This window comes from Miscanthus floridulus, chromosome 7, assembly GCF_019320115.1.
Source record: "Miscanthus floridulus cultivar M001 chromosome 7, ASM1932011v1, whole genome shotgun sequence".
Lineage (NCBI taxonomy): Eukaryota > Viridiplantae > Streptophyta > Magnoliopsida > Poales > Poaceae > Miscanthus > Miscanthus floridulus.
The window spans coordinates 122,035,131-122,058,285 of NC_089586.1; the positions used below are offsets into that span (position 1 = coordinate 122,035,131).

General features: G+C 44.0%; 1 protein-coding gene and 1 pseudogene across 1 annotated transcript; both read left to right on the plus strand.

Annotated features, from left to right (window-relative positions):
• Window positions 1–9,921: 9,921 nt before the first annotated feature.
• LOC136466162 (uncharacterized) lies at window positions 9,922–11,151 on the plus strand. The gene is made up of 4 exons (XM_066464613.1): window positions 9,922–10,173; window positions 10,252–10,424; window positions 10,581–10,827; window positions 10,879–11,151. The coding sequence occupies exons 1-4, from the start codon at window positions 9,922–9,924 to the stop codon at window positions 11,149–11,151; spliced, it is 945 nt and encodes a 314-aa protein (XP_066320710.1).
• Window positions 11,152–12,191: 1,040 nt separating this feature from the next.
• LOC136466163 (E3 ubiquitin-protein ligase ATL31-like) lies at window positions 12,192–14,433 on the plus strand (annotated as a pseudogene).
• The last annotated feature ends 8,722 nt before the right edge of the window (window positions 14,434–23,155 follow it).

The window sequence follows — 23,155 nt, forward strand, 5'->3', positions numbered from 1 at the left end:
GGTATGTGCTTGGTATTTGGTAACTCCACTTTTTGTGTGATATTTGCTGGAACTATGGTAGCATGGTCCACTCCATGGTTCCTATATAATTTTGGTATTTGGTAACTCCAGATGTTGGTATCTGCATTTATGCTTGCATTTAGTAGCCTGCTATGATTGCATTGTTAGAAATCATACTTAATCATATTGGTGGGTGACGTGGAGGACCTGAAAGAGAGACTGACTGCTGTTTTCGATGAATTCAAGATGAAGAACAAAACCCACATACTTCTAGCCTACAAGTGCGAGTATGTGTTCTTGGCTTTTAATATTATGCTTCTTTTTTCGTTAAGATTATTCGATAATTAGGATTCTGTGATTGCAGCAACCATTTCATCTTTATTTGTGTCAATCTTGCTAAAAATCTGATCGAGGTGTGGGACTCAGAAAAAATCATTTCATCATCTAGATGCACTGGTGGCAGTGCTGAATTAGTAAGCGATCCTAATAACATATTATTTTCTAATCATCACACATACCGCTTTCTAATGTTTCTCTTTTAATATTGCACAGTGTCCGAAGAAAACATATCAGTGGGATGCATGTCCCATTCAAAGTTGTCAAAATAGAGGGAAGTACCTAAAACAGCCGGTGGAAAACAATGAATGCGGGTTTTTTTGTAATGTGGGCAATGCTTCGCTACATCGGTGGAAAATCAGAAGAAGCAGATAAGTTGGTGTGTATAATCTCCGTTTCATTTACGTCTATTAATAATTCAACAAAATGATTTTCTGATTCCTCTTTGGATATCATCTTTTTTGAACAACAGCGCAAGAAATATAACCACGAAAGGTTGTTAGACATGGAGATCGTCGCACTGTAATCGGAGCTAGCAAAATTCATCTTAGCCGAGGTAATGGAAAAGATGGAGTATTTTCCATTGCACAATCCATGAAGTTCAAGGACCAGTATGGCCTAGAGCGGCTCGCTAGATTATTATAAGAAGTCCGAGAAGCATGCTTCATCTTATTGAATAATTTCTTTTTTATTTTGAAGGATCAAGATCTTGATAAGAATATTTGAACTGTAACTCTAACATTTATAATGTTTAATATTGATGGACCTGTCGTCTACATAATGTATATAAAGCGAAGCCCGATTCCATGAAAAAAATATAAATTTAAATAAATTATAAAACAATAAAATACGAACGGGCCATCACTGCCGGTTAGCAACAAACCGACAGTGATGGCCAAGATGGCACTGCCGGCTTGAGCCACAAACCGGTAGCGTTGGCTTAGCCATCACTATCGGGTCTTATCACAAACCAGCAGTGCTGGTTACGACAACACTGCCAGCTAAAAACATAAACCGACACTGATGTTGGAGGTTACACTGCCGGGTGGTCTCATGAACGACAGTGTTGGTGGAACTACACTCTACCGGGTTGTGTAAAGAACTGGCAGTGAAGTTGAAGAACACCGCTGGTTTGTAGGAACCGACAGTGATAGCTAACCCTCATCACTGCTGGTATGGTTATGCCGGTTCAAAATCCAGCAGTGATGGGGCATTTTTGAACCGACAGTGAGTGCTATTTGTTGGATATATTATGGGCTTGGCCCGCATAATATTTAATAAATCAAATAAACTCTATGATCGGTAACATTAAGCGTTGTATGGTTTAATACCGTATGGGATTTTGACTGAATGTTTATTTAGCTTATTTGGTTGGAAATTATCCATCTTAATTGAGAAGCTGAGAAAAGGACACAGGAGTGCCACATGCGCGTGCACCGCCGGTCGGGCCGAGCTGGGCCGTGAGCGTGGGCATGGGCACGGGCCGGGCTAAGGCCGAGATCATGGCCGTGGGTGTGGCGTGGCATGGTGAGGCAAGCAGGCGAGCGGGCATGGCCAAGTTTTGCCACTTAATCCACATAATCACGGGAGTTTCTCTCCTTTATGGTGGAGGCAAACTGATTGCGCCAGTTACCATCTCTTCATGTCTCCATCTTCTGGGTTCCTCCGCTACCTTTCTCCCTCCCCACCGTAGCCATAAATCTGAAGTCCTTCGTCAGTCCAGAACTCCCCCTTCGCTTTCGAGAGACCACATCTCAGCCGCCCTTTAGCTTTCCCCATCCCATACCTCTGTGCGCACAAAATAGCAGGAGAGCAGGTGCCTCCGGAACCCTCGTCCGTCTGTGAACCTTGCATGGGGTGTGCGGGCGATTAGGTTTTTCTTCTTCCTGGTGATCGCTCGCAGAACCCATCTTCTTTCTGGTGACCGTTCATGGGACTGCACTACGAACACCTTCCTGCATCGACTGTGGTCCATGACTTTGAGCAACGCACTATGTCTAGTGTGAATGGAGCCTCCAATGCCCTTGGCATGGGACCCTCCACTGGGTACACTCTTATCTCTATAATTACAGTACTTTGCGTACTTACTGTATCGATCAGTATATCATATTTGTATGTTGTAGCGTTTGTTAGAGATATACACATGCACATATATGTCATCATGAACCTGCTAATATTTTATTTCTAGATTAAATTGACCATGAAAATGCCTAATCATCTAACAATCCAAAAACCTAATGTTAGGCAATTTTCTGTCAGTGGTTTTGTTGCTACTTTGAAGCCAAATAATTTTGATGGCAAGAATTTCATGATATGGCATGCCAAGATGGTCTTGTGGTTGACTGCTATGAACTGCTATCACGCCGCACAGGGGAAGCTTGAACAATTTACTCCAGAGGAGGAGCGAAAGTTCTTGGCTACCGATAACCTATTTTGAGGCGCCGTGATTAGTGCACTTTATAGTAAGTATGAGAAAAACTACATATCTTGCACATCAGGCAAAGAGTTATGGGATGCTCTTGTGGCAAAGTTTGGAGTTTCTGATGCTGGTAGCGAGCTGTACCTTATGGAGCAGCTGTATGACTATAAAATGGTTGAAAACCGTTCTATAGTGGAACAGGCTCTTGAGATACAGGCACTAGCAAAGGAACTAGAATATTTTCCATGTCTGTTACCCGACAAGTTAGTGCCCGGCGGTATAATCGCTAAGCTGCCACCTTCTTGGAGGGATTTTGCTAATTCTCTAAAACACAAGAGACAAGAGTTTAGCGTGGCTGAGCTTATTGGATCTCTTGATATTGAGGAGAGGGCGAGAGCAAAAGACAACCATGGAAAAGGAGTTGAGTCTTTTGCTGCCAATATGGTGCAAAAGAAAACTCATTTGCATCCCATAATAAAAAGAAGAAGAACATGCAAGAGAACAACAATACAAAGCCTAAGCAAACTACTTAGTTTAAGAAGAAAAACAATAAGAAATGTGGATGTTGCTTTGTTTATGGGAGTGATGAGCATTGGGCAAGTGCATGCCCAGACCACAAATATAAGCAAGAAAAGAAATTAGCAAACATGGTGATTAGCGAAACTGGAGGAGGAATATCTAGGTATGGTAATTCTTTACCTTTTGTTCTTTCAGTTTGTCTTTCACCTGAGTGGTGGATGGATAGCGGTGCTAATATTCATGTGTGTGCTGATGTTTCTTTGTTTACTTCCTATTAGGCCGGCAGGACTGGAGCCTTGCTGAAGGGAAACGATTCACATGTGCATGTTCTTGGTGCTGGTACAGTCGTTCTGAAGTTTACTTCAGAAAAGACGGTGCTATTAAAAAACATGCAGCATGTCTCCTTAGCGGTTCTCAAATGTCATGATGACTTTAAAATTGTGCTTGAGTCCAATAAGTGTGTTGTGTCGAGACATAGAACATTTGTTGGAAAATATTATGATTACGAAGGCTCGTTCCACTTATCTTTGCTTGATGATGTGTGTAATAAAGTAGTGAATAATGTTAATGTTTCGGATGAGTCGAATATTTGGCATTCACGACTTTGTCACACTAATTTTGGCTGTCTCACGCGGCTTGCAAATCTGAATTTAATCCCAAAATTTTACTTAGTCAAAGATTCTAAGTGCTAGGTGTGTGTGCAATCAAAGCAACCACGCAAGCCTCACAAGGCTGCTAAGGCGAGGAACTTGGCACCATTAGAACTCGTTCATTCTGATTTATGCAAAATGAATGGCGAATTGACTAAAGGCGATAAACGATACTTCATGACATTTATAGATGATTGTACTAGATTTTGCTACGTGTATTTATTGAAAACTAAAGATGAAGCGTTGCATTATTTTAAAGTCTATAAAGCTGAGGTAGAAAATCAACTTGAGAAGAAAATCAAGCATTTGCGGTCCGATCGCGGGGGAGAATATTTTTTAAATGAATTTTCTGAGTTTTGCGCGGTGCATAGAATTATTCATGAGAGGACGCCACCATACTCACCACAGTCCAATGGGATTGCAGAGAGAAAGAACCGCACTCTAACTGATTTGGTTAATGCCATGTTAGAGACTGCGGGACTATCTAAGGAATGGTGGGGTGATGCTATATTGACAGTGTGTCATGTCCTGAATAGGGTGCCCACAAAGAATAAAAAAATTACACCATTCGAGGAATGACAGAAGAAGAGATTAAATCTCTCTTACCTACGAACTTAATGTTGTTTGGCAAAGGTGAATGTGCCAATAAACAAAAAATGAAACCGTGGACCAAAGACTATTGATTGTGTTTTTCTTGGTTATGCTATTCACAGTGTGGGTTATAGATTTTTAATCATAAATTCTAGTGTTCCTAATATGGTTGTTGATACAATCATGAAATCTAGAGACGTTACATTTCTTGAGAATGAATTTCCCATGAAAAATGCACCTAGGACAACTAGTCATGAATTTATAATTCCCCATGAGCATGAAAACTTTACTCCGATAGAACAAATTGAGGAACCCTATATGTAAAATCCCGAGGAGGATGACACTATAGTCACTAAAAAATTAAGAGACAGAGGACTACAAAGTCTTTTGGTGATGACTATATTGTGTACCTTATGGATGACACACGAACGACCATTGAAGAGGCATATTCCTCTCCTGATGCTGACTTATGGAAGGAAGCAGTACGGAGTGAGATGGATTCTATTATGTCTAATGGAACTTGGGAAATAGTTGATCGTCCCTATGGGTGCAAGCCTATATGGTGCAAATGGGTGTTCAGGAAAAAGCTTAGGCCTGATGGTACTATCGAGAGGTACAAGGCAAGACTTGTGGCCAAGGGTTATACTCAAAAGGAAGGTGAGAATTTCTTTGATACTTATTCACCGATTGCCCGATTGACTATAAGTCGAGCTTTGCTTTCCCTGGCAGCCTCCTATGGTCTTATCGTTCATCAAATGGACATTAAGACAGCTTTCCTAAACGAAGAGTTGGAGGAGGAGATCTATATGGATCAGCCGAATGGGTTTGTAGCAAATAGTCAAGAAGGCAAGGTGTGTAAATCATTAAAGTCATTATATGGCCTAAAACAAGCTCCTAAACAGTGGCATGAGAAGTTCGACAGAACTCTAACATCTGTTGGCTTTGTTGTGAATGAAACTGACAAATGTGTGTACTATCGGTATGATGGGGGTGAAGGAGTTATTTTGTGCTTATATGTTGATGACATACTGATCTTTGGATCTAGCCTCAAAGTGATTGAGGAGGTGAAGGAATTTTTATCTAATAATTTTAAAATAAAAGATTTAGGAGAGGCTGATGTTATTCTTAATATCAAGCTTCTGAGAGAAGGTGATGGTGGGGTAACTCTGTTACAATCCCACTATGTGGAAAAGGTGCTGAGTCGCTTTGGGTTTAGTGACTGTGAACCTGCTCCTACACCTTATGACCCAAGTGTGCTATTGAGGAAAAATCAGAGAATAGCAAGGGATCAGTTGAGATATTTCTAGATCATTGGTTCGCTCATGTATCTTGCTAGTGCAATAAGGCCTGACATCGCATTTGCTGTGTGCAAGCTGAGCCGGTTTGTGTCAAACCCGGGAAATGATCACTGGCGTGCTCTTAAGAGAGTGATGCGCTATCTAAAAGGCACTATGAGCTATGGTATTCGTTATACCGGACATCCAAAGGTGCTGGAAGGCTATTGTGATGTGAACTGAATCTCTGATGCTGATGAGCTTTATGCTACAAGTGGATATATGTTTTCACTTGGAGGTGGTGCTGTTTTTTGGAAGTCTTGCAAGCAGACTATCTTAACAAAGTCTACAATGGGAGCATAACTCACAGCATTAGACACCACTGGCTTTGAGGCCGAGTGGCTTCGTGATGTCCTTATGGATTTACCGGTTGTTGAAAAACCCATACCGTCTATTTCTATAAACTGCGATAACCAGACTGTGATTACGAAGGTTAACAGTTCTAAGAATAATATGAAGTCTACAAGGCATGTTAAGAGACGACTAAAATCTGTCAGAAAATTGAGAAACTCCAAAGTAATAGCGTTGGACTATGTTCAAACGTCTAACAATCTGGAAGAGCAGTTCACTAAGGGTCTATCACGCAATGTGATAGAAAGTGCATCGAGAGAGATGGGTTTGACACCCACATGAAATTTACTATAGTGGTAACCTGTTCTATGTGATCGGAGATCCCGTAAAGTAGGATGGTGAAGCAAGCTAGTAGTAAATTATGAGGAAAAATCCTTAGTAAGACTCATTTTTTATGCATATCTTTCCTTTCTGTAAGGCGGGTTGGTTTTTACCTTAATGTGTTTCAAGTGGCTTGCTAAAGCAAAGATGTTGTCCTATAGAACATGTTTTGAGGAACACACCTATATGAGTCAGACTGCTGGTCACAGTCTATGAGATTTGTGTGATCTCTAAATACTCATGAAATGCACTAGAGTATGACTTATATGCTTCAAATAGAGGGGATGCCTTTTGCAGCCTAGTATCAGCTAAGAACTTTAGTGGCATTTACCTCATACAAAACTGTCAATTCAAGGCTTAGTCCATTGTTCAGTTGTGACTGAGTGAAACTATGCTCTAGATGGATGTTTAACTTAACAGTCTCCACCGAAACACTGGTATATAAAAAAATGTGGTTCTGAGACTACTTTGTTACAAACCCTAAAATTTGGTGGGGATTGTTGGATATATTATGGGCTTGGCCCGTATAATATTTAATAAATCAAATAAACTCTATGGTCGGTAACATTAAGCGTTGTATGATTTAATACCGTACGTGATTTTGACTGAACGTTTACTCAACTTATTTGGTTAGAAATTATCCATCTTAATTGAGAAGCTGAGAAAAGGACACAGGAGTGCCACACGCGCACGCACTCGCCGCCGCCGCCGCCGGCCGGGCCGGGCCGAGGCCGAGACCGTTGTTTTCTCTCCTTTATGGTGGAGGCAAACTGATTGCGCCAGTTATCGTGTCTTCGTGTCTCCGTCTCCTGGGTTTCTCCGCTGCCTTTCTCCCTCCCCGTCACAGCCATAGATCTGAAGTCCTCCGTCAGTCCAGAACTCCCCCTTCGCTTCCGAGAGACCACATCTAAGCCGCTCTTTGGCTTTTCCCGTCCCGTACCTCTGAGCGCACGGAGTAGCGGGAGAGTAGTTGCCTCCGGAACCCTCGTCCACCTGCGAATCTTGCACGGGGTGTGCGGACGATTAGGTTTTTGGGGAGCGATTCCACGACTGCTCGTCCGACGTATTTTTCTTGGTGATCGCTCGCGGAACCCGTCTTGTTCCTGGTGATCGCTCGCGGAACCCGTCTTGTTCCTAGTGATCGCTCGCGTAGCTGTCTTCTTCCTGGTGACCGTTCATAGGACTGCACTGCGAACACCTTCCTGCATCGACTGTGGTCCACGACTTCAAGCAACACACTATGGCCCTATTCGTCTTACCCCATATTCGGCTTGTTTGGCTTCTTTTTTCAGTCGGAACAGTGTTTTTCTCTCACAGCAATTCAGACGGAACAGTATTTTTCAGCCAAGTTTCAGACCAGCGAACGGAGCCTATGTCTGGTGCGAATGGAGCCTCCGATACCCTCGACATGGGATCCTCCGCTGGTACACTTTTATCCCTATAATTACAGTACTTTACGTACTTACTGATCAGTATATCATATTTGCATGATGTAGCGTTTGTTAGAGATATACACATGTACATATATATCGTCACGGACCTACTAATATTTTATTTCTAGATTAAATTGATCATAAAAATATCTAATTATCTAACAATATTATGTAGCAGTGGACGCCCAGGTCCGGCCTGCATGCCGTCCGTAACCGACGGCGGCCCGGCCATGTTCAGGAACACTGCTCGAACTGGAAGGCGCGCCGTCACATCGCGGCTGGGCGCGAGAACCCCAGATAGTGACAACACACCCTTGCGAGAACCGAGAAATCGCTGCGCTGGGCTCGTCGTCCTCGTGCAAAAGGGAGCTAGCCGCGCAGAGAGATGGGCTGGCCGCTGGCCACCCCTCCTGGATGCAAAGGGAGCCGACGAGACCAGCTGGGGTTACGGGGAAACGATGGGCGGTGGTGCACACGTGGGTACGAGCGGGCGTATGATGGCACTGTTGGTTGATGCGTGATGCGCCTGATGGCGCATTGGCGCATATCGGTGCGGCCGGGGGTAGCGAGCTGACGAGAGCAGCTCCGGCGCCAGGCGGTCAGCGTCGAAAACCTCGGCGCAATTGCGATCGGACAGTTCGCCGCGCGCTCACTGTGCGTGTGCAGCGGAGTGAAGATGCTGCTATGCTACAGAAAACAGGTGTTTTGGTTGTGAATGGTAGTGTCAGGTGGTAGGGTAGCAGGAGTTTGCCTGCGGCGTACTGATACGTGAACGATACGTATCAAGAATACAATATAGCAGTATACTGTATACAGATTACAGAGTGACTATTATCTATACTGTAACTCCAAAAAAAGGGGCAATGTAACTATATACGTCTATTGGTCTAAAGCAAGCATGAACCCTACACTGAAGAGAGTGGTGGTCTGACTTTTCATGTCCTCATTTTTTCCCCTCTCTGTCTTGGAACACTCCTCGGTTTCCAATCGTGGACACCGTGAATTCCAATAAGGACTCGAGATATTTTAGCGCGGCCACTGAAAGAATTGAATTTTACTAATACCCTGTTTGGACGTAGATATTGGAGCCCAAATTGAGAATTGAAATTATGTTTCTTGAATTGTGGTGTTTGGGTGTCCATGGCTAAAGATGGCAATGGAGCCCCGATCCCCGATTCCCCGCGGGGAATTCCTTCATTAGGGGACTGGTATGGGGCCACATTACTCCCCATGGGGATCTAATCGGTAGAGAATCAATCCCCATCGGGGATGGTGGGGATGGTTCCCTACTCCTCGTCTAGGTGCTATTAGGGCCGACCTCTACCAAGGATTGGTTGATAGCCTACGTGCCGGTGAAGGTAGAGCAGAAGCTGTTGGAAAATGGACAGTGATGCCTTCATCATTTATTGGAGGCCCACGTGACATGAGACGTCGGTACATGGACGCCATGGCTCAAGTACGGAGGTTTGGTAAACCGGACATCTTCCTGACTATGACATGTAACCCAAACTGGGATAAGATCAAGCGTGAACTCTACCCTGGCTAGACACCACATGATCATCCAAATCTTGTTGTTTGGGTCTTTAGAGCAAAACTACAAGAGCTAAAGGATAGACTACTAAAAAAGGATATCCTTAGAAAGGTGCGAGCACATGTTTATGTTGTGGAGTTTTAGAAGAGGGGTCTGCCGCATGCACATTTTTTGCTAATCATGGATTGGAAGTACAAGATCACGTGTCCAAAGCAGTATGATCGCCTCATCTCATATGAGCTCCTGAACAGGAAGAAGTACTCAGTCTTGTACAAGATGGTTACCAAACATATGATGCATGGCCCTTGCGGACTGCTTAATCGCGATTGTCCATGCACAAAGGGTCATGATTCCTGCAAGAACCGTTACCCTAGACCTCTCTGTGATGTCACAGAACAAGGCAAGGATTCATATCTAGTTTACAGACGGCGTGAAGATGGTCAAAAAGAAAAAAGTTCATGGACATGAGCTTGAAAACAGATGGGTCATGCCTTACAACCCATATCTCCTCCGTCTATTCAACTGCCACATTAATGTTGAGGCATGTGGGAGCATCAAGGCAGTCAAGTATCTGTTTAAGTATATTTACAAGGGTTATGACTGGGCGTCTGTGGCTATGAGAGAGGCTGACAAGGAGGATAGTGAAGGGAATGCTGATGAGATCAAGCAGTACAGAGATGCTAGATGGGTAACCCCCCTAGAAGCCTAGTGGAGGATATACGGGTTTGATTTGAGTGATAGGTACCCTTCTATTTTGTCCTTACAGCTACATCTTCCAGACATGCACATGGTGTCATTTCACCGGCGCCAGGGGATTCGACGAGTGCTTGATCGTCTAGGTGCTGACAAATCAATGCTTACAGCGTACTTCGAGAAGAACAGGGCAGATAAAACAGCTCAAGGTATATTGTACCGGGACTTTCCTGAGTTCTATACGTGGTAAGCACGGGGCAAAGTTTGGCAAAATAGGGTACATCATGATATATTACGACAGATTGGAAGAATCATGTCTGCCAATCCAGCCGAGAGGGAGCGTTACTATCTTAGGGTTCCCCTGAACCATGTGGCAGGTGCAACCTCCTTTGAATGTCTAAGGACCGTGGATGGCAAAATCCTACCGACCTTCCGTGAAGCTGCAGAAAGAAGGAGCTTAATCGAAGAGGACAACACGTTGAACGAGAGTCTCGCTGAGGCAACCGGGTGGATGATGCCATATGTGCTGCGAAGGCTCTTTGCAACAATATTGGTATTTTGTGAGCCCAGTGATGTGTTTGGACTGTGGGAGAAACACAAGGAGGCAATGTCGGAGGACTACAGGCGCAATAATCAATCCACTTTCATGGTAGAGCAGATGGTCCTCATGGATATTCAAAAATTGCTAAAATCATTGTAGAAGGATATAAAGATGTACCCACTTCCTGATATCGACGACACATATGATGCCTCCCGTGATATTCCTAGAGAGATTTTTGAGGAGGCTAGCATTGAGGCTAACGAGGATAGTGTGGCTCTGTCAGACACCCTTAACGAGGAGCAGCGGGCTACATACGATGAGATCATGTCCTCGGTTGAAACAGAGGATGGGGGTCTCTTCTTTGTGGATAGTCCTGGCGAGACCGAAAAGACTTATCTGTATAGAGCACTTGTTGCTACTATACACAGTTAGAAAAAGATTGCTATGGCAATAGCTACATCTGGTGTTGCAGCCTCAATAATGCCTGCTGGTAGAACCACCTACTCGCGCTTCAAAATTCCCCTCACCATTGATAATGGGGCCTTTTGCACCTTCACGAAACAGAGTGGTACTGCCAAGCTGCTTCGAGCATCATCTCTCATTATTTAGGACGAGGCTAGCATGACAAAGAGGCAGTCTATCGAGGCGCTGGACAACAGTCTCTGTGATATAATGGACTGACCAGAGCTGCCATTCGGTGGGAAGACCATGGTGTTCGGTGAAGATTTCAGACAGGTTCTTCCCACTATTCGGAGAGGGTCGAGGGCTCAGGTGGTTGGTGCCTCACTACGTATGTCGTACCTTTAGGATTCCATGCGACATCTAAAACTAGTGCGCAACATGAGGGCAAAGAGCGGCCTGTGGTTTGTAGGATACTTGTTTTGCGTCGGTGGAGGATCTGAGGAGGCGACTGTTGATGATGAAATCCGTCTTCCTCATGATATATGCATACCACACACCGGGGAAGATAGTGACCTTGATACTCTAATTGACTGCATATTCCCTAACCTCAATGCAAATATGTCAAGCAAAGATTATATCATCTCTCGAGCGATCTTATCTATGCAGAATGACTGGGTTGATATGATTAATAGGAAGATAATAGGTCATTTCCACGAGAAAGAGATGGTGTACCATAGTTTTGACTGTGCGGTGGATAATCCACAAAGCTACTACCCTGAGGAATTCCTTAACACTTTGACACCCAATGGTCTACCTCCACATGTGTTGAAGCTAAAGATTGGTTGTCCGGTCATATTGCTTAGGAACATTGACCCTACAAATAGACTTTGTAATGGTATCAGGCTTATCATACGGGGGTTTCAAAAGAATACCATAGACACAGAAATTGTGTTGGAACAACACGCTGGAAAGCGGGTTTTTCTGCCTCTATACCCTTATACTCGTCGGGCGATGAGATGTTCCCTTTTCAATTTAAGCGAAAGCAGTTCCCTATCCGGCTCAGCTTCGCGATGACCATTAACAAGTCGCAGGGGCAGACTATCCCTAACATCAGGGTATACTTGTCGGAACCAATGTTCTCGCATGGCCAATTGTATGTGGCGCTATCAAGAGCTACAACAAGATTGAACATTAGGATCCTAGTCGTGCTGGCTGCTGAGAAGGACGTGAACAAGGGGAAAGGGAAAGGGAAAGGGAAAGGGAAAGGGAAGGGGAAGAAGAAAGCGACAAAGGATATGTTCACAAAGAATATCATATATAAAGAGGTTCTAACTCCATAAAAGAGGTAATGCATCATACGTCGATACATATTTTTTAAGATATCAAATGGTACTTTAACTTTAAAAATTAACAAACAACTTATATGCAGGATACTTCTAACTACAGCTTCAGCCATCTGCATGCTTCAGTTGCAAGAAGTCTGATGCCGCATCTTGGACTAGAAAATCTTCTGGATCATCAATGATTGGTGACCAACTGCAGCTTGGTATTCGTGCAAAGCACGTTCTCTTAGTCGAACTATTGAGAGATTAGATTCTTAATTGTAGAATAGATTCTAAAACATGTATTGTGAAACACAAACTTGTTATGATTATTTTTCCGTAGCACTTGATTCCTAAAGAAGTGCAAGCTTATCTTTCGTGTATCATAGGCATGAAATGATGCGACAATTGAAGTTGATGTTTTAGTTTTGCATTCAAATTTAGAGTTATATTTTAACTATCTATCTTTCGTGAAAGCTTATGTAATATTGATTGGAACATTATGATTGCGGTATCTATTTTAGATAACAATATAACACACGCTCATACATATGTTATCATGGTATTATGTGTTCCCGTTGCAACGCACGGGCATTTACCTAGTGATTTATAACAAAACTAAAATGGGATGATTATGATTGTACTACCAGCTTTAGCATTGACCCGACTAGTGCCCAAACTGAAGTTGGTATGTGCATTCTCCCTGTAGTAGATTCCTGATAAGTAGAGAATTTACACGCGATTGAATCCAGATTCTAGAGTGCACGAAATCATTCCAACTCCAACGGCCCTTCCCGGTCGTGGCTTTTGAACTGAACACATGGATGGTAGGCCAGTCAAACTGCATGCCAAACAAGGCACACACCTGCTCGCGGCTTCCTTCCACGATACCCACCGAGTGCCATGGGATCATGACCTTTTTGGCTCAAACCCCCTTCCCCTCTATATAGCCAGCTCCACACTGCATGCTGCGCAGTCAGGCTAGTCAACCCGTTCTCATCTCTTGGGCCCTTGCTACCTCTACAGCATACACTGCCGCCTACCATGCACAAAGGATGCCCATGCCTTGCCATGGCCATGTGCTGCTTGCCGCGCTCCTCACGTCCACGGTCGCCGCGGCGAGCACGCAACCAAGCAACGATGACTACAGCTAGGGCTAGTAGGTGCACATTAGCACGACCATGATCTTGCTCCTAGCTGCCATCATTATGGTGTTTGTCTTCATCGTCTTCTTCACTGTCTACCTCCGCCACTACACCGGCTACGTGGTCAGGTCGGACAATGATGGCCGCGCCATGCCCAATTTTGATGCCTTCATCTCATGGTCGCGGAGGCAGCGGTGGCTGCACGGGCTCGACGCCGAGGTGGTCGAGGCTTTCCAAACCATGAAGTATGCTAAGGCCAAGGCGTTGCAGGTCGGCAAGGGCAGCGACACGCTTGAGTGCGCGGTGTGCCTCAGCGAGTTCGACGATGAGGAGCGGCTTAGGCTCCTACCCAAGTGCAGCCACGCCTTCCACCTGGACTGCATTGGCGAGTGGCTTGCCAACCACGTCACCTGCCCCGTCTACCGCTGCAACCTCGACCCTAACAAGCAGGATACCAGAGCGATGAGGAGCCCGCTAGTTTCCCATTGATTCCAGTAGCGAGCAACATCTCTAGTGAGATTGTGGTGTCTGGGCAAGGACCGCTACCAGTGGCCGTGGTGATCGATGTGATCACTATGGAGGAGGAAGAGGTGCTGAGGCAGGAGGCGCTGGAGCTATAGCAGATAGGGACCTAGTGGTGAGCAATGCGGTGACGGTTGGGGCGCAAGCCAGTTCCGACGCAGCTTGTCAGGTCACACTCCATAGGCCACTCCCTTGCCGTCCGGCTCGACTGTGACCTAGAGCGGTTCACGCTGCGGGTGGCGGAGCACGTGCGTAGGGAGATGGTCATGATAGAATTGATAGAACCTCTAGGTGTAGATCTAGTGGGTAATGACTTAACTTAGATAAGGAACTTGCTGATATACCTCACCAAAAGGACATTGCGGCCATGGCGCCATCGATGAGGTAGCAGCGACGTGGAGGCGTGGTCCAGTGGCAGCGGCGAAGGCGATGGTGCTTTCCATCACTTACAGCGCACCCTTCTAGATCAGACTAGGGCTAGAAACCTCGGTGGGGCGCTGGCGGCTATGGTGAACCTCGTATCTCGAGCCCCAGCCCCCACCTTTTATTTATTGCGCTGCGCGACAGGGGCCCATCAGCCAAAAGAATGACTAGGCACCCCCGATCAGGGCGCGGATCAAGGGCCCAATTGGCCGTTGGGCCAAGTTGGTGGAGATCAATCCTAACATTCTCCCCCTTGATCTCACCTTATGACTTAAACTTAACTTACTTTATCTTTTTCCATTCCATCACAGATCAGTGCATAGAGCGTGCCTCATCATCACGGACAGTTGCCATTAGATTTAACAGCTACAATGCACCCTTTTTGTTTGGAAACAAATTCTCAACTAGGCCCTTAGTATCTAGAAATCATAAGCTTTTTCGTAAACCTATGTCGACTATGTATTTTCTAAACGCACTGGGTGGTTAGCCTTCGGTAAGCAGATCCGCAAGTACTTGCTTGGTACTCATATGCTCAATGCTTTCAAAATAATTTTGGATTTTTTCTTTTACAGCATATAACTCAATGTTAATGTGTTTGGCAACACACTTGACCTGTTGTCTTAGGAGTTAACTTCTTGAAAGTGCAATCAAGCCCTAATTATGGGTTTTGGTGATAATGACCACGTAATTAGAGAACTAATGAGAGTTATCAAGATGACAAGCAGGGAATTTATATTTGAGGATGCTACATGAAATGGAGAAGCCCCCAATTACAAATGTAGATGGCTTCAAACTCAAAGGAGGTTTAAATTCTTTTATATTTTGAATTTGAGTATAGGAAAAGCCGTACTATAAAGGGGGACATAATGCTTAAGCTAATATGTGCTACCAAGTGCTCAAACAACCACATGCATCCTCAGATTCACAGCTAAGACAATCTACACTTCACTATTACCCTTGCTGTCTTGCATGGTGCAGTACTGTCTCACTTGAAGAGAGGCACTGTCGTAGTATGACACTGCTGCACTTGAGTCGCAGCACAAGGAAGTTAGCGCCCACGCTGACATCCTCAGATGGCTCGAGACGTATTAAAAGGTCTCACTTGACCCCAAGGTCGCGGGCTCTGTCTCACCCAACCTCGAGGCCGTGGGCTTCGTCTCGCCCAACCTCGAGGTCATGGGCTCCGTGTCGCCCGACCCCTTAGGTGCGGGCTCCATCTCGCTTGACCCTAAGGACGTGGGATCCATCTCACTTGACCTTGAGGCCACAGGCTCTGTCTCACCCAACCCCTTGGGTGCGGTGACCGTTGGGGGCTGGGGGCTATATATATCTTTCCCCTTCCTCCCCAATAGCTCTTTATCTCTTCTTCCTCACTTCAGCATACCCAAAATAGAGCAGGAGCTCTCTCTCTCTCTCCCTCCATTGTTGACCTTAAGCCCTCAAGCAATTCCATTTCCCCATCAATCCTTGAGAGAAAAGGGTCCAAAACTCAATTAGAGTGCAGCTCCATTGATTCCCTAACTCTAAAGAGCACTTGGTTCATATTTTGGTCGGCGGTTGTGTTTATTACTCTTGGAGCTTGGCTCCTAGCCGGCTAGAGCATTGCCCGTAGAGCTTGCCAACTTGTGTGGCAGCCCCGAGAGGTTTGTAACCATCTCTTGAAGTTAGTAAACTCACCCCTCATCTCAAGAGTTGAGTCTCTTGATTTTAGAATGAGGAAGGGTTGGAAAGCCCTAAGCCTTAGTGGCTAACCTCAACAACATGGAGATAGGCAAGCCTTGATGGTGAGCTAAACCATGGGATAAATCATTGTGTCACTTATGATTGATTTACATTACTTACATGACATATTCTGGTTGAGGTGATAAATCAGTGGTCGATCTACTTGTGTGTGGTGTTCCTATCACTTCTAGCTCTTGATCAGTGATTGTCATACTTGTAGTAAGCTAGGAAATTTCTCCGATCTAAGTTTTCATTCATGGATTTTGAACTATGATTTGAAGTTGTCTGCAGATGCAGCAGTGTTGCTATTCTGGCCCGATAGTGCTGCAGTCCGGCAGTGCCACCCTCCAGAGCGATAGTCCCGCTAGGTGAATTTGATAAAAGTTTGAGTGTTTATTTTGACAGACCTATTCACCCCCCTCTAGGACAACCAGAGATCATACAAGTGGTATCAGAGCAGGTTACCTCATATACGCTTCATCACGTGAGGTATGGAGCTCGAAGGAGGAACTAGTGGTGCAAAGCGGGTGGATGTCGACACGGACAGCAGCGAGCTGACCGTGTCAACAGCAAGCAACACCACGCTACCACATCTTGAGGCTACCGATGCCGAAGGAGCTCTCAATGAGAATGAGAGAAGAAGAAGGAAGGAAGGAAGAAAGCTAAAAAGAGAAGCAAGAGAGAAGAAGGAGCAGCAGTTAGAGGAGAAGAAGCAAAGGAAAGAAGAAAGAAGGCTCAAGAGAGAAGCAAGAAGAAAAAGAAGAGAAGCTAGGAAGAAGAAGGAAGAAGAAGAGAAGGCAACAAGAGCATCATCAAGCATATCAAGTAATTCCGAAGATAGAGATGATGATGAGTCATACCAAGTGTCGAAGGGGAACAAGAAGGAGAAGAAAGAAAATGGCACGACCGACGACAACAAATATGCCGCCGTATCCATTAACTATTCTTCTATTCCTATGACTAACCATGATCGGAGGTCTTTTATCAATGTGCCTGCGGGCAAGTTACCTCATTTCAATGGGACTAACTTTGCCAAGTGGAAGCACTTGATGAGAGCCTATCTTATAGGTCTTCACCCTAACATTTTGGAGATTGTTTACAATGGATTTGAGCCACCGGTTGATCCCAAGAACCCAACACTAGAAGAGATGAGAATCATTCACCTGAATAGCCAAGCCACAAGTGTGTTGCTTAGTGCCTTGGATGGTGATGAGTACAATAGAGTGATTGGAGTTGATATTGCCAAGCAAATATGGGACACTTTGCACCTAGCACATGAAGGGGTTGACAAAGTGAGAAAGACAAGAATTGACTTGTTGATGTCGAAGCTCAACCAGTTTGTAATCTTGGATGGAGAGGGGCCACAAGAGATGTTTGATAGGTGGATGACAATGGTGGGAAAGATTAGAGGCTATGGTTGTGATGAGCTAGATGATCATAAAGTTGTCAAGATTATGTTGGAGGCTTATTCACCTAGAAATGAGACCGTAGTGACTCTAATTAGAGACAACAAGAAGTTTGAGTACTTCACACTAAATGATGTACTTGGGAGGATCTTGACCTTTGACATGCAAAGAGAAGAAGCAAATGAGAGGAAGAAACTTGGAGAATTGCAAGAAAAGTTAGAGGGCATCAAGATCAAAGATGTAGCTCTCAAGGCCAACAAATCAAGCAAACAAGGCTCTACAAGAAAGTCCAAGATCAACCAACAAGCTTCAACTAGCAAGCCCAAAGCAAGCAAGCAATTTCAAGAAAGAGTAGAGACCACATCATCTTCAAGTGAAAGTGAAAATGATGATGATCAATATAAGAAAGTTGATGATGTTGCTCTCTTTATGAAGAGGTATCACAAGGGGCTAAAGAAGCAAGGCTACAAGGTAGTGAAGAGAAGCTTTCCAAACAAGAAAAGATGAGATGCTACAATTGTGGAAGCACCGATCACTTCATTGCCATGTGTCCATATGAGATCAAGGACAACAAATACAAGGACAAGAAAGAAGAGAAGGCCGACCGTAGAAAGAGCAAGAAGTACATGGGAGAGGCTCACATCGGGCATGAATGGGACTCAACTAAAGAGAGAACAAGTGAAGAGGATGAGAAGGTTGCAACTATTGCTATCCACAAGTCATCCCCTACACCAAGGCTCTTCAACGACATGTCCGATGATGACTACTACTCCCCTCACATTTGTCTTATGACAAAGCGTGAGAAGGTAAAATCCAAATCAAAGGCCAAATCTCCTCCACCTCCAAGTAATATCTCTAGTAGTGATATTAGTGATAGCTCTAGTGATAAAGAAATAAACATGATAACTAAAAATTTGGATGGAAAGACCAAATTATTCATCACTAAGCTAATGGAGGATTTAGAGAGTGTCCAAGCCGAGCTAGAATCTAGAGAAGAGACTCTTATCCAACAAGAGGATCTCTACATTGCTAGCAAAGAAGCTCTTGTATTAGAGAGAAGTGAGGTGGAATCCTTGTGCAAGGCTTTGGCCAAAGCGCAAGAGGACCATGCTATCACAAAGAAAACAAATAAAGCTCTTAAGAAAAAGTATTGTGACTTAGATAAAAAGCACAAAAAACTTGAGATGCAATATAACATTCTTTGGGATAGCAACTCATATCTCACTAAGGCAAAGGAAACCTCTACCCCCTCTACTAGTCAACGTTGTGGAAAATGTTTTAATCTTGACTTGATTGCTTATTCTAGTAACCTTGCAAATATGAAAGCTATGAGAAAGGAGATTCCTAGGCTCAATGAAGTCATTGGAAAAGGGTGGATAAGTGTGACCCAGTCCAATGACAAGAAGGTTGATGAATCAAAAGCGCCACAATTCAAGCAAGGAATGCATCCCTCAATCAAGCACAGGCTCGGTCACACAAAAGGAGCCAAGACAAATGGAAGAAGGATAGTGAATGGCTATGAGTGTGTGCAGTTTGAGAGAAAGGGCAAAATTGGTACAGATCAGCCTACACAGACCGTGGTAGTGCAGCGTCCCCGAGCGGCAGTGCCGCTCCCCGCAAAAATGAGAAGGCTAACAATTTTGCTCCTGATCAAACTAAGCCCAAGAAGAGGTGTACAAGGAGAAACATGTTTTCTAGAAGCCTAAAGAATCAGTGTGGGCCACCAAGAATAAGTATGCCCATCAACCAAAGACTTATGCACTTCGACAAAGCTTGACATCATGCTTTGTTTTGAGGAACAACAATAGTGGGAAAGTGGTTGCAAAATATATTGGAAAGAAAACCAACATATATAGGAATACTTCTATTTGGGTTCCTAAGATTCTTGTGACTAACATGCAAGGCCCCAAGTCAAATTGGGGACCTAAATCTAGCAACTAAACCTGTTTTGTAGGCATACTCCTCCGGTGGATCAAGTTGGGTGCTTGATAGGGGATGTACAAATCATATGACCGAAGAAAGGAGTATGTTCTCATCATATTCCCTGATGACGCACTCAAATGAAAATATTGTCTTTGGAGACAATTCAAAGGGGGATGTGATTGGTCTCAATAAAGTTGCTATAGCCCTTGAGCATTCAATTACAAATGTATTACATGTTGATTTGTTGAGTTACAATTTGTTGTCTGTTTCTCAATTCTATGAGATGGGCTATAATTGTCTCTTTTCGGATAAGGGTGTGGAAGTCTTTAGAGAACAAGCTTTACTTAGTTGATTTCAACAAAAGTAAAGCTAAGCTTGAGACTTGTTTAGTGGCAAAATCTAGCATGGGTTGGCTTTGGCATCGCTGACTAGCCCATGTTGAGATGGGGAACTTGGACAAACTTCTAAAAGATGAAAACATCCTTGGACTAACAAATGTTTACTTTGAGAAAGATAGGATTTGTAGCGCTTGTCAAGCCAGAAAGCAAGTTGGAGCACCTCACCCACCAAAGAGCATCATGACCACTAAGCAACCATCGGAGCTAATACATATGGATCTCTTTGGATCGGTCGCCTACCTAAGTATTGGGGGAAACAAATATGGTCTTATTATTATTGATGACTATTCCCATTTCACTTGGGTATTTTTCTTGCATAACAAGTGCCAAGTTCAAGAGAAGGTGAAGGTATTTGTTAGAAGAGCTCAAAGGGAGTTCGGTCTTCCCATCAATAAAGTGAGAAGTGATAATGGGACCGAATTCAAGAATACTCTAGTTGAGAAGTTTATTGATGAAGAGGGCATCAAGCATGAGTGTTTTAACTCCATACACCCCTCAACAAATTGGTGTAGTAGAGAGGAAGAACCGTACACTCATTGACATGGCAAAGACAACTTTGGTTTGAGTTGAATTGTTACAGGCCTATTCACCCCCCCTCTAGGCGTACCAGAGATCCTACAAGTGGTATTAGAGCTAGGTTACCTTGTGTGCGCTTCACCGCATGAGGTATGGAGCTCGAGGGAGGATCTAGTGTCGTGAAGCCCATCAACGTCAATCTAGAGGACGTTGGGCTGCATGACACCGACAACAGTGAGCTTAGTGCCTCTACAACGAGCAACTCCATGCTCCCACAACTGGAGGCAACCGATGCTAAAAAAGCTCAAAATGAAGAAGAAAGAAGAAGAAAAAGAGCAGCTAGAAAAGAAAAAAGAGAAGCAAGAGAAAAAGAAGGAGCAGCAGCGGTTAGAAGAGAAGAAAGCAAGAAAAGAAGGAAGAAGAATTAAGAGAGAAGCTAGAAAAAAAAGAAGAGAAGCAAGAAAGAAGAAGGAACAAGAAGCAAAAGCCTCCAATGCATCTTCAAGTGAGCTATCTAGTAGCTCTAAAGATGGTGATGATGATAAGCCCTACTGAGTGCATAGCAAGAAGAACAAGAAAGGAAAGGGCAAGAAGAATGACGATAACAAATATGTCGCCATATCCTTTAACTATTCTTCTATGTCTATGACTAACCATGATCGCAAGTCTTTCATCAATGTGCCTGCAGGCAAGTTACCTCATTTCAATGGGACTAACTTTGCCAAGTGGAAGCACTCAGGGGCGGATCCAGAATGGGGCTGTGCCCTGGGCTGAGCTGCTGATTCACATTCAAAATAGTCTGATCTTGATTCCTAGGCCTCCTTTTGTCTAATTAAGATCATAGTTTTTTAGGCTAAACACCACATATGTTAAAGGGGCTACATAGACTTGCCCCGGGCTGCAGCTCGGGCAGCCCGGGCCCTGGATCCGCCCCTAGAAGCACTTGATGAGAGCCTATCTTATAGGTCTTCATCCCGGCATTTGGGAGGTTGTTTGCAATGAATTTGAACCACCGGTTGATCCTAAGAATCCAACACTAGAAGAGATGAGAATCATTCACCTAAATGGTCAAGCCACAAGTGTGTTGCTTAGTGCCTTGGATGGTGATGAGTACAATAGAGTGATTGGAGTTGATGTTGCCAAGCAAATATGGGACACTTTACACCTAGCACATGAAGGGGTTGATAAAATGAGAAAGGCAAGAATTGACTTGTTGATGTCAAAACTCAATCGGTTTATAGTCTTAGATGGAGAGGGGCCACAAGAGAAGTTTGATAGGTTGATGACAATGGTGGGCAAGATTAGAGGCTATGGTTGTGATGAGCTAGATGATCATAAAGTTGTCAAGATTATGTTGGAAGCTTATTCACCTAGAAATGAGATCGTAGTCACTCTAATCAGAGACAAGAAGAAGTTTGAGTACTTCACACCAAATGATGTACTTGGGAGGATCTTGACCTTTGATATGCAAAGAGAAGAAGCATGGAGAATTGCAAGCAAAGCTAGAAGGCATCAGGATCAATAAGGATGTAGCTCTCAAGGCCAACAAATCAAGCATGCAAGGCTCTACTAGCAAGTCCAAGACCAACAAGCAAGCTCCAACTAGCAAGCCCAAAACAAGCAAGCAAGTTCAAGAAAGAGTAGAGACCACCTCATCCTCTAGTGAGAGTGAACATGATGATGACCAATACGAGAAAGTGGATGATGTTGCTCTCTTTATGAGGAGGTATCACAAGGGGCTAAAGAAGCAAGGCTACAAGGTAGTGAAGAGAAGCTTCCCAAACAAGAAAAAGAGGACATGCTACAATTGTGGAAGCACCGATCACTTCATTGCTAAGTGTCCATATGAGATCAAGGACAACAAACACAAGAAGGACAAGAAAGAGGAGAAGACCGATCATAGAAAGAGCAAGAAGTACATGGGAGAGGCTCACATTGGGCATAAATGGTACTCAACTAAACAAATCTCATGTGAAGAAGATGAGAAAGTTGCAACCATTGCTGTCCATGAGCCATCTTCTTCACCCAGACTCTTCACCAACATGTCCGATGATGACTACTACTCCCCTTACATTTGTCTCAAGGCAAAGGGTAAGAAGGTAAAATCCAAATCCAAGGCCAAAGCTCCTCCACCTCCACCTCCTAGTGATATCTCTAGTAGTGATCTTAGTGATAGCTCTAGTGATGATGACTCTAGTGATGAACAAATAAATATGATAACTAAAAGTATGGATAGAAAGACCAAATTATTCATCACCAAGCTAATGGAGGACTTAGAGAGTGTCCAAGCCGAGCTAGAATCTAGAGAGTAAACTCTTATCCAACAAGAGTATCTCTACATTGCTAGTAAGGAAGCTCTTGCATTAGAGAGAAGTGAGGTGGAATCCTTGTGCAAGGCCTTGGCCAAAGAACAAGGGGACCATGCTATCACAAAGAAAGAAAATATTGCTCTCAAGAAAAAGTACTGTGACTTAGATGAAAAGCACAAAGAACTTGAGCTGCAATATAACATTCTTTGGGATAGCAACTCACATCCCTCTAAAGGCAAGGATGCCTCTACTACCTCCACTAGTCAAGGTAGTGGAAAATATTATAATATTGATTTGAATGTTTATTCCACTAACCGTGCAAACATGGAAGCAATGAGAAAAGAAATT